Source organism: Tupaia chinensis, unplaced genomic scaffold (assembly GCF_000334495.1).
Source record: "Tupaia chinensis unplaced genomic scaffold, TupChi_1.0 Scaffold141530_1, whole genome shotgun sequence".
Classification (NCBI taxonomy): Eukaryota; Metazoa; Chordata; class Mammalia; order Scandentia; family Tupaiidae; genus Tupaia; species Tupaia belangeri.
The window spans coordinates 1028359-1041022 of NW_006201391.1; the positions used below are offsets into that span (position 1 = coordinate 1028359).

At 41.4% G+C, this 12664-nt stretch overlaps 1 protein-coding gene across 1 annotated transcript in view; it reads left to right on the forward strand.

The window, feature by feature from the left end:
• WNK1 (WNK lysine deficient protein kinase 1) overlaps window positions 1–12664 on the forward strand; it is a 181534-nt gene that overhangs the window by 141480 nt on the left and 27390 nt on the right. Inside the window, 7 exon segments of the mRNA XM_027766228.1 lie at window positions 4555–4704; window positions 8326–8423; window positions 8535–8697; window positions 9956–10072; window positions 10388–10561; window positions 10763–10820; window positions 10935–11057. Of these exon segments, the coding sequence (XP_027622029.1) occupies window positions 4555–4704; window positions 8326–8423; window positions 8535–8697; window positions 9956–10072; window positions 10388–10561; window positions 10763–10820; window positions 10935–11057 (883 nt within the window).

A 12664-nucleotide genomic window follows, 5' to 3' on the forward strand; every position in this document is an offset into this window, starting at 1 on the left:
GTTTTCTTTTGAGAAAGATTTTTGCTGTGAGATGCATGTGCTGGACAGAGACAGAAGCAAGAAATCACCCCGGAGTGGGGATGGCCACACTGCAGTCCCTCCTCCATTCTCCTCTCAGGATTTGGGGCATGCCACGCACATGCATCTAGTGTGAGTTTAAAGCCACTGAGTCCATGACTCAAACTGCAGTCAACCATTTGGGAGAACAGTGCCTTAACCACTGTGCCACCTGCTGGCTCCTGGGTTACTACATTTTATAGATTAGCAGTGGCCAAAACATTGTTTTCCATCCTTTGTGAGTTATATTCCTGATACAAATGGCTCGCTCAACTTTTGAAAGGAAGATTAAGAGACATAATGTTTCTTGTATTCAGTAACAGAAAAACTTCTGTTTGGGGCCAGTCCCATAGTGCAGTGGTTAAGCACTATGCATGGCAACTGAATTCCACGTGGCCAACCATGGTTTGAATCCCATTCCTAGCAGTTCAGAAAAACATGCCACACACATGGATGTGCATGCCCAGAATCTTCATAGGATGGAGATAAAAGGATTTCAGCATTATTGTGCACCTTTGCTTTTCCTCTCTATGGCATGCATAATGCCCTTTAGCAGTTTTATGTATGTGTATTTTTTATATATATATAATATATATTTTCCCATATATTTATATATAACTATATAATATATACAGTTTTATATAATATACACACATACATATGTATAATGTGAACTACAAAACAAAGATAGTAGCTAACATGTACAGTGTGCAAAGCACTTTACCTATATTTTCATTTAATCCTTGTAAGAACTCTGTAAGTGTGGTTACAATTGTTATTTCTGTTTTACCAATGGGAAAACTGAGAACTGGAGAAGCCAGGTAATTTACTCAAACTTACAACTTGTAAGAGAGAAAACAGTTTAAATCCGGGTAGTCTGACTTCACAGCTCACCATTTAACTTCTGCCAAATTATGCCTCCCCCCAAAAAAATGAGAAAAAGAAATTAACACCTCTCCCTAGCCAGAACATGAGTATCAGGACGGCTTTATGAAAGAGATGGCATTTGAACTGGGCTGTTTATATGTTAAGACTCAGATGTAGGAGTAATGAATATTCCAAGCCAAAAGAATTTCTAAAAGGGCAACGTGAGCAGAGTAGAAAAAGACATTTCAGAGTCAAATTCATCTTTAGTTTGGTTTAGCTAGCGCTTAGAGACATGAAGGTGTAAGTTCAGGGAAGAGTGGGTCAAGTCCTAATTTCGATGTCAACATGGTTCTGAATTGATGGAGGTAGCAGAGAGACCAGGGGCATTAGATCACCATAGGCCCACATATAAGGTAAAGATTTTTTCCTCAGGAATCTCCCATTGACTAAGACAGAATAACCATGTATTGAAACCTTTATCATATACTCTTATTACAGGACTCTCACTCACCTTTAATTTGAAAAGCAATCCCCCCCCCACCCAAAAAAAAAAAGCTAATAAAACAAGTATGCCTGCTAGGACCTTAAATAGTATACATGGAAATGTTTACAGAGAACATCTGACAGAATTGGTTTCTTTTTAGAAAGGCACAAATTCAATACAGATTTGGTCCTTATTCTTAGGGCTATGACTTTACCATTTTAAGTACTGCATGTCATTGTGACAACTTGTTTAAAGGTTACTTTAATACAGAGATTACATGAATATAAACCTGTAAAGACACATGCAAGCAAAATAAAAACCAAAAAGCTATTCTATTACCCAAACAGGTGCTTGTCACTATAGATTTATTAAGATTCAATTAAACCATTTGCAGGGTAGCTCCAGTAAAGGTACAGCTGCTGCTGTCTTACATAAAACTAATTTGGGGAAGGGAGAGAAATATTTTTGAGTTAGTACATTTGTGTAATACATGATCTTATTTAGGTATGTAAATCAAAGTTTATGTTCAAGTTAACAAAAAAGGGGTTTTGTTTTTTAGTTTCACTTTTTGGTGGGGAAATGATCTTATATTCTGAGTTGCCATATAGTTGGCTACATGTAATATTTCTTAGCTAGTGAAAATGAGTTTTATATAATTCAGTAGCCAGCCATTCTTGATTATTTTTAAGTTGAAATAATGCATTATCAGAAATCATTAAATTGGAATAAAACAAACATGACTGGTGTTGCCATTCTATGTCTGCCTTACTTCGGTGGCTTTAATTGATATAAAAAGGGGAATAAGGAATAAACAGAGGAGCAAAAAATATTATTTGCAAATGATCACATAACAAAATCTATGACATTCATTAAAGTGACTAGATAAATGCATTAGTTTGTCTTATAACTGATACAAAATTAATTTAATTAATGGCTTATCTTTAGACCATTAGTAACCAATTGACTGTGTCAGGCTGTTAGTGGCAGCAGTGAGTTTTTATGTCTGTTTTTTATGAAAGTGCATGTATAGACACAGAAAGAAGGAAAGGAACACCCTTGACAGGATTTTGTCATACCTCTGCTGTCTCCAGCCTTCCAGTTCCTTGGGATTCTAGGGGTCCTACAGACCCGTAGCGATTCAAACCTGCTGTTGGCCACATAGCTCCCATCTCTGACAGGTACCCATGCTACCTCTGCATCGTAGTAGCTAGGACTGTAACAGTGTTTTAAGTAGCAAAAAAAAAAAAAAAATAGACAACCAGAAATGTTCATCATTTGAAGATTGATGCCATTGAAAAATGAAAATAAAATGTTATTGAACACTACTTATGGGACAGACGTGGTTGTACTTATGTGCAAATGACCATTTATACATAGGGGGAAAAAATCCATGGAGGTCATAAACCTAACCGCTAGTGGTGATTGCCTCCGGATAATAGGATTGAGAGTACTCTACTTTGTAATCTGATATATTGGTTAAAATTTTTACTGCAAACAGGTATTGTTTTTGTAATTAAAATGAAAACAATTTGTTATAGGTATTACAGAATCTTAAGTCAGCTATAAAGTTCAGATTTTTATTTATTAGACAAGAGAGAGATATTAACTGAGGGCAGTTATCCAGTTTATTTACTTAATTTAGGTACAATTACACGCTATGTAGTAAGTGTATTATACCCAGCACCTAGCATAAGGTTGATATTTGGATGTCATTCCCTTGCCCCACTTGGAGCTGAAAGATAGTGTCTTTGTTTCTCAAAATACGGAACTTCGGGCCAGTGGGTAGCATACATAGTAGCTAAGGTGTTAGATTCCCACATGGCCAACGATGGTTCGAGTCCCAGACCAGGCGACTTGAAAACCACGCTAGGCACGTGTGCATGCCTAAAATCAGGAGAGGACAATGGAGAAGGGATTATGGTGTGGCTATCCCACTATGGAGTGACTTCTCGCTTCCTCCACCTCTGGCTCTCTCTCTCTCCTGGGAGTAAGTAGCAAGCCCTATTGCAAAAACCTAAAAACAAAACAAAAGAACTTTGTTTTTGTAACAAAATGAGAAATCTAAGTTATTAACAGCTAGTAAGTGATAAAATTAAATTTCGAAGTCTTGACTCCAAACTCAGTGCTATTCTGATGTTTTATAGCCCTAATCAAGCTGTTTATCAGTAGATTAATTATACAGTTAATAAAGTTGGGTAAGGGAAAGGGATTAAATGAGTAGACTGGATTAGTCTAATACAAGAGCCAAAGTGAGAGCCAGTACCAAGAAGGAGAGAAAAGGAAGTAAGAATGTGAGGCGTGCTCAAGGGCCAGAAGCTGTTTGGATATGGTATCTGTGTAAAGACCCGCTGATGGAATGAGGGAAATGTTCAGAAAAGAACCAACTTTTAAAACATCAGTTAATTATTGTGGCCAGCAGTTAGTGTAGTGGCTTTGTCACTGAATTCCCATGTAGTTGACCACGATTCGAGTCCCAGACCCGGTGGCTTAAAAGTCACGCCGAGCGCGTGTGCGTGCGTGCCCGCCCAAGATCCCAAGAGGAGAATGGAGAAGGGATTGTGGCGTGGCCATCCCCCCTGGGGGGTGATTTCCCGCTTTCTATCTCTCTGTCTTTCTGGTGGGCACACACACCCTGTAGCAAAAACCTCTTTAAAAAAAAAAATTGGTGGGAACCAGCAGTTAGCATAATGGCTATGTCGCTGGACTCCCATGTAGTCAACTGCGGTTCGCATCCTGGACCCAGTGGCTTAAAACTCATGCTAGGCGTGTGTGCGTGCATGCCCAAGATCCCAAGAGGAGAACGGAGGAGAAGGAATTGCGGCGTGACCATCCCCCCTGGGGGGTGATTTCTCGCTTTCTGTCTCTATGTCTCTGTCTGTCTGTCTGGCGAGCGCATGCGCCCTATAGCAAAAAGCTCTCCCCCCCCAAAAAATGAAAAATTGGTTAATTATTTCTGTGAATACCATCACAAAAAATAAGAAAAACACACATAAGGCAAATTGATGAATTTGGTTTGTTTTTTTTTTTTTCTGATTACCAAACTTATGATAGTTTACAAACACTAAAACCTCTGATTAAACATACTTCCTTAGAAACATGCAATTAATGCTTTGAAATGAAAGTAAATGATTATATTTTATCTGTAGCAGCAGGGAATACAGCAGACAGCCCCTCCGCAACAGACAGTGCAGTATTCACCTCCCCAGACGTCAGCCTCCAATGAGGCCCCTGCTGCACAGCCAGTGAGTCAGCCTCAGACGACACAGGTCTTGCCTCCAGTATCAGCTGGAAAACAGGTAAAATCTTCATTTCTGAAGGGACACCAAAGGGCTCTCCATTCTCACAGTTCTTTCTCCAAGAAAGAGCTGTGCAGTTCTTTCTTGTAGACAGGCTTCTGCCTTCTGTTAGTGAATTATCTTTTGAAGTTGGTTGGTTTTACTGCAGTAATGAAATAAAAATAACTCCATTTACACATACTCATTTAGTATAAATGGGTGCATATTGATAACACTGACATTCAGAAATGTCTCACTTTTAGGTTTATTAATGTAGTATTAGAATAGAGGTTAGAGGTACTATGGTAACTGGACCTGTGGCATTGTCTATAGCAGGATTAGGAAGCTATATATGATACTCCAGGTTTGCTTTGTTTTATGTAGACTTCTACACCATTTCCTCCCTCATTACCTACTGACAGTAAGTCATAAAACCCCTTATGGAATGGTGATATTTTTCTAAGTAGTCCTTATTCCGATCACTTGAAAAGCACCCTGTAGAAGGTATGCTCTTGCGAATGACCTTTTCATATTTACCTGTGGGTATTGTGCTTACATGTGCACAGTATACCATTCTCATTGTGGTTCATCACATCTGAGATGCCGTCAACTTTCAAATGTAAAATGCATCATTATTTGATGTACCACTGAACACTGACACATTATCAGTTGTAAGGTACATCTGAGTTTCTCAAATGTTAAAATGACCAGGTAGTAGAGGCATGATTACAACCTGGAATAAGTAAAATAGGTTAACCATACCTACTTTTGTAGAGCCCTGTTAGGGTAAGAATTGTGGAAGTAAGCCTAACCACAGTAGGGTTTCCTAGATGCTGTCACTTGGTTGGTTGGGGCCGGGAGGCCTGGACTCGATTCTCAGCCCACCCTGGAAAGCCAGGCCCAGTGCACCTGTGGTCCCTGTTACTTGGAGGCTGAGGCAGGAGAGTCATGACACAGCAAGACCCTGTCTGAACCCCCACCCCCACCCCCCAACACACGCAGGAATTGTAGAAGTGACATGGATGAAGTTCAACTCAACTGGGAAGGAATTTATTTGAATTTCAGTAATTCCTGTAATAGTAGTCATATATTTAGTGACAGTAGACATGCCAGTGGACTATGGTATGTAAAAGATATCCCAATAAAGGTGTTAAAAAAAAACAAAAACGTAGCCAATCTCTTAGCCTCTTTGTCTTCTGCTGGCCTTTCCCTATTCTTATGTGGCATATTAACTTATACTAATGTGTACAGGGATGATTTTTTTCCCTTTCTTTTTGGCTAATACATGAATCTTCCTTTTGGCAGCCTTGCTTTTTTTTCTTTCCTTTTTCTTTTTTATTTTTAAAAGTCTGTCTGTTTTGTTTTTCTTTACCTTCCCAGCTTCCAGTTTCCCAGCCAATACCAACTATTCAAGGCGAACCTCAGATACCAGTCGCGACACAACCCTCAGTTGTTCCGGTTCACTCTGGTGCTCATTTCCTCCCTGTGGGACAGCCACTTGCTCCTTCCTCACTCCCTCAGTACCCTCTCTCTCAAACTCCCATATCGGCTCCTCCCATGCCTACTGTGCAGACAGGTTTCTCATCCCTTCCTGTCACAATGGCAGCTGGCATTAACCAGCCTCTGCTCACCCTGGCTTCATCTGCTCCAGCAGCTGCGGTCCCAGGGGGATCGGCTGTGGTTGCTAGTCAGCTGCCAACCCTTCTTCAGCCCGTGGCTCAGCTGCCAAGGCAGACTCACCCACAGCTCCTACAGCCAGCAGTTCAGTCCATGGGAATACCAGCTAACCTTGGGCAAGCTGCTGAGGTGCCACTTCCCTCTGGAGATGTTCCGTTTCAGGTATTGTGTTAGCTAGCAAAAAAGGAGGGCACCAGAGGGCTGGGTTCTGATAGTAGACCATCAAGAACTTGAAAGTCCAGGGTTGATTCTCAGAATCTCTAGAAATATCAAGGTTGCTCATCTCAAGGAGAGAAGCTAAAATTGTGAATTTCAGAAAAGTTAAGGTGATGATGTCTAATGGTCTTTTTTGTTGGTGGTGTCTATTTTACCCAAGACATCACTTGAGAGGAAAGCGATTCTCTCAATATTCAGTGCAAGCTGATTGAATGCTGGATGTGCTTAAAATAGTACATCAGCCTAGTTTTCCATATGTGTGTGTACGTGTATGTATGTATACATACATGTGGGTATGGGTATGGACATAGTAACTAGAATAGCCAACATGGTATCAACAAAAAGTCTCAGGGTTTAGATTTAAAGATTAACACTTATAAGTGCTAAACTAAGGAAGTGCAGACACTTCTTTGTACTTTTAATGGCTGGAATGGCTGATACTTGGAAGACCTTTTGTGTTCTTTTAGTTAAGAAAGTAGAAAACACCTAGAAAGTAGGTGTTTTTCTAGAAGGAATTAAATCTGTTCCTCCTATTTAAATCTCCTGGAGGAGGAGAACTCAGTAGTTTAAAGTATCAGTATGATCGTAGAGTCTGTTAACTAAACTCAAGCCAGTCTACCATGTCATTCATTTCAAGAGTGATCTTTATATGTTCTTCATGTTAGTAGGAGATTTGGCTGTTCTTCTTTGCTGTGCATTCTTTTTTTTTTTTTTTCCTTGTGCATGTCTTGCCGTTTTGCTAATTTGATCTCCCAGCCTGTACTAACTCACCTTCCTCGTTTCTATCACAGGGCTTCCCACCTCGACTGCCACCACAATACCCAGGAGATTCAAACATTGTTCCCTCTTCCAGCGTGGCTTCTGTTTGCATCCATTCTACAGTCCTTTCCCCTCCCATGCCAACAGAAGCATTGGCTACACCAAATTACTTTCCTACTATGGTGCAGCCTTATGTGGAATCAAATCTTGTGGTTCCTGTGGGCGGTGTAGGAGGACAGGTTCAAGTGTCTCAGCCAGCAGTGAGTTTAGCACAGCAAGCCCCCACTGCATCCTCCCAGCCAGCAATTCTGGAGGTAATGGAATTACTGCATGTTTATATGTAACACATGTATAATGGGATTAAAAATAACAAAAGAGAAACATAGGCGTCCCTGGTTTAAAACTCATTTGGGGACTATGTCAGACTAACTTTTGAATGGCTTTTTCTTCCAGCAGAATGAAATGCCATTGTGGGGGCCTTGTTGCCACTGGCTGTTCTGTTGGGAAGTGAGTGTGCCTTGGAGAAGATTCACCCTGTTAGCACTTCACTTCTCTAGCTAGAACTTTAGCTATACTCTTGTCCTTTCACAAACTCTTGCCATTGGCAGTTATGGAGAATATCTTACCCTCCTGTGCTCCCAGCAGTCGTTTTTGCCCTGGGAGAATTCATCTTTTCACTTTGCTCTGCCTGCTCTGTTGCGCGCTGTTGGTAAGATACTGACTGCATGGCAAGTTGTAGTTTCACACTGCCTAGAACGTAGGTTGGCTGACCTCACACCATGCAGTCTGTACCAGAGACTAGTTTTAGGAACTTCCTTTGGAATTTTAAGACCATTGTCCCTAGATGCTGAATATTGAGAATTACTTGTAAACTTAGTGCTTCTAGGGCTTAAGGGGAGGGTTAAGGGGAAAGAAGAGAGTAACTTACTAGGGATGGTGAACGATAAAATGTATTGCTGTCAAGATGTGAATTACCCTTTCTATCCACAGAGTACTCAGGGAGTCTCTCAGGTGGCTCCTACAGAGCCAGTTCCGGTAGCACAGCCTCAGCCTCCCCAGCCTGCTACTTTGGTGTCCTCCATAGATAGGTATGTACAGGTAAAGTTCTTCTTCCTTGACGAGGACGTAGGGTGGTGTTCAGTTCTAATAGCAGACCTGTAATTCTCTCACATCATAAACTCACTTTTTTCCCCTCAAAGTGCACATTCCGATGTCGCCTCTGGTATGAGTGATGGCAATGAGAATGTCCCATCATCTGGTGGGAGACATGAAGGAAGAGCTCCAAAGCGGCACTATCGAAAATCTGTACGGAGTCGCTCCCGGCATGAGAAGACGGCACGCCCCAAACTGAGAATTTTGAATGTAAGTGTTGCAGATTTGTGGGTTTCATATATAATTAAAGGAATTTCTCACTGAAGAGTATTTTTGAGGTCCTCAAATACAAGCCACTCACATCATAAAATAGATACATTATCTTTACATGGTACCAGGGGACTTATAAAAGTTGATGGGAAAATGGAATCAAAGCACAAATTTATTTTGGTGCCAAATTTTTTTTTTTAATCCATGCATAGATTTTTCATGGATTGACATATATCATTTATATAATTCATCTTTAGGCTCAGGTGAATAGTTAAAAATTTAGAATCTTCCAGTTACCCAAACAGTGTTCTTAAATTCCATATTTCTATGGTAAGGCACTATTTAGTTTTTGTAAAAAATAGTTTTAGTTTATAGAAAAATGAACTTACGTTCTTCCCACTCTGGAATGAAAGAGGATAAGTGGGTTAAAGGTAGTTTAGGTTTTCTAGCTACCAGTTTTTTGGCTTTTTTTTTTTTTTTTTTTGGAAAGGTTTTTGCTACCAGGCGCGTGCACTCACGAGAATGACAGAGAGAGACAGAGAGTGAGAAATCACCCCCGGGGGGTTGGCCACACCGTAGTCCCTTCTCCTCCATTCTCTTCTCGGGATCTTGGGCACGCACGCACATGTGCCCAACGTGAGTTTAAGCCACCGGGTCCGGGACTCAGAACACAATCAACTCCATGGGAGTCCAGTGACATAGCCATTATGCCAACTGCTAGTCCCTAGAATTGAATTTCTAAAAACTTCAAATAATTCTTAGGTACATCTTATATACCAATAATTATGTTTAATATGATTAAACACCAGCTTAAGAAACCAAAATATGGGGGCCAGCAGGTGGCCTGGTTGTTAAGGCACTGGACTTCCACATGGCCACCGTGGTTCGAGTCCTAGATCCAGCAGCTTGAAAATCACACCAGGCACATATGTATGCATACCCAACATCTCAAGATGAGACTGGAGTAGAAGGGACTGTAGTGGCCATCCCCACTGAGGGGTGATTTCTCTCACTTCCATGCTGTCTCTCTGACTCTCTCTCTTTCTGGCAGTTGTATGCTCTCTTTGGCAAAAACATCATTTAAAAAAAAAAAAGGGCAAGCTATTAGTGCTCCAAGTAACCGTGAGAACACTGCTTCCTTAGACTCAGTTGAGCATCAGCCTGAATAATTTTTCTCAAATTCAGTAATAATGCCAAATATAGTTTTCTAAGACAAAATGCTTTTTCCTTTTTGTGTCTCTTTTTTATTTTCTTTTAGGTTTCAAATAAAGGAGACCGGGTAGTGGAATGTCAGTTAGAAACTCATAATCGGAAAATGGTCACGTTCAAATTTGACCTAGATGGTGATAACCCTGAGGAGATAGCAACGATTATGGTATGTCTGCATTTGTAGTTCCAAATTTTCCCTGTGTGCTTGATTTCAGTATCCGTTGCCCTAGACATAGATGTAGCATTTTATACTCTCTGTTTCGATAATTACATATTTATTTCAGTGTCAGAGATATTTTTATCAAGGACATGTCTACCTAGGTATTGAAGTTCTTAAAGAGGGAGGAGCTAAGTTATATACCAAATAGGTGATAATTCACATGGTATACAGATAGAACAGGAGTTATTAAAGTGGCAGTTAAATGACTTAAAGCTTAAGAAATGCTGCACTGATCAGAGTGGCCTCACATTTCTTTTACAGGTGAACAATGACTTTATTCTAGCAATAGAGAGAGAGTCGTTTGTGGATCAAGTACGGGAAATCATTGAAAAAGCTGATGAAATGCTCAGTGAGGATGTCAGTGTGGAACCCGAGGGTGACCAGGGATTGGAGAATCTACAGGGAAAGGATGACTATGGCTTTTCAGGCTCTCAAGTAGGTTCACCATTCCCATAGTGAAGTTGTGTTTATTTAAAATGCTTCTGTGGTGCTAAATTTGCCATACAAGGCATCCAGTGTTACCACATTATACCCATAACCGAAAGAGAACACCTGTGTCTTCTCCTCATGTGGTGATCTGTTGTATTTGATCATTGAGATTGCTTTCGAAAATGAATTTAATCACTTCTGTTATAGAAATTGGAAGGAGAGTTTAAACAGCCAATGCCTGCGTCTTCCATGCCACAGCAAATAGGTGAATTTTTCTTTTCTTGTTTGTTTTGCCTTTGACTTAAGTTATGTATGCTTCATACTGGTAACAATACGTGTAATAGTAGTGCAATTAAATATTTTGTTTCTTTTTGATCAGGCGTTTCTACCAGTTCTTTAACTCAAGTTGTTCATTCTGCTGGAAGACGGTTTATAGTGAGTCCTGTGCCAGAAAGTCGATTACGAGAATCGAAACTTTTCACCAGTGAAATACCAGATCTGGGTAAGGATTGATCCTACCATATATTTATCTAAATTCCATAGTGTCTCTGCTATGTTGGAAACTTGGTTATCAAGCAGTAGTTCAAGGTGACGAAGATAATGAAAAAGAATAGAAAGTTGAAGCTATACCCACCATATAAATTTATAAAAGAGGGAGATAGATGAATAGAACATTAAAGAAAAAGAGCCCAAGAAGACAGCTGTGCTAGGTACAGCTCACACCATACGCAGCAGGCACTGTAGTGCATGTTTGTCTCTGTTTAGAGGGATTGCAGTTTATAACTTCAGGGCACGCCATGTGGTTTTCTTCGGCAGTAGGTGTTCATGCATGCTGACTGACTTGATCACACTACTGGGTTTTTGTTGGCTTGTTTTTTGCTGCTTTGTTGTTCGGTTTGGGTTTTGTTTTGTTAGAGATCGTACACATTTGCCACAGAGAGGCGGAGAGTGGGAAAGAGTGAAAAGCATCCCTGGGGGGATGGTCACACGGCAGTCCTCCTCCAGCTCCTTTCTTTTGGGAATTTTGGGCACACAGGCACACATTCTCAGCATGTTTCTCTCTCTCCCCCCTTTATTTTGTAATTTGCCAGAGGACATATATGCTTGCTAGGAGAAAGAGAGAGAGAGAATGAGAAGGCATGCCTCCCACAGGGAGTAGTCATGCCACAGTCCTTTCTCCATTTCCCTTTCCCTCAGGGATTTTGGTTATGCATGCACCTGCACCTGGTATGTTTTTCAGGCTGTCCAGTCCAGGACCTAAACTGTGCAGTCATCCATGTGGGATCCAGCTGCTTTGACCACCATACCACCAGCTGGCGTGTGTTTCACAAGCTGCAGGGTCCAGGACTTGAACTCCATAGACAACCATGTGGAATCTGGCTGCCCTAATCACCAGGCCACAGAGGACCCCCTCCCCCTTTTTCGTATTTTAGAACCTATCATTTCCTTGCGAGGGTTTATAAACCTGGTCATATGTGGTTCTGTTGGTAATCCAAAACTGGTTCTTAAGATACCTTTGAATCTCCACTTTTTAAAGGTGCTGATTTTTATTTTCTTATCTTCCTTTGCAGTTGCTGCCTGTACATCTCAAGGCCCTGGGATGAACTTGTCTCACTCTGCTTCATCCCTTAGTCTACAACAGGCCTTTTCCGAACTTAGACATGCCCAAATGACAGAAGGACCCAGTACAGCACCTCCGAACTTCAGTCAGACGGGGCCAGCGTTTCCCGTTGTACCTCCCTTCTTGAGTAGTGTTGCTGGGGCCCCAACCACAGCATCCGCCATACCTTCAGTATCTGTCAGTGCCACAGGCAGTCTTCTGGGTGACGTTGCCACATCAGCAACTCATCCTGAGGTGACAGTACCCGCTGAGGCGGGGATGGCTGGAGTTGTCACTAGCACAGGTGTGATAACTCCAAGTGGTCTCCCTGTGCCACTTGTGTCTGAGTCGCCAGCACCCTCCAGTGTAGTCTCAGGCACCACTGTACCTGCCGTGGTCCCGGTACCAACATCGCAGTACACTCAGGCCCCCACGTCTGGAAGCACTGTTTCCAGTACTGGCACCGGTCCTTCCATAACAACCCCTGCAGTGGGCAGCCCTGCTGCCCC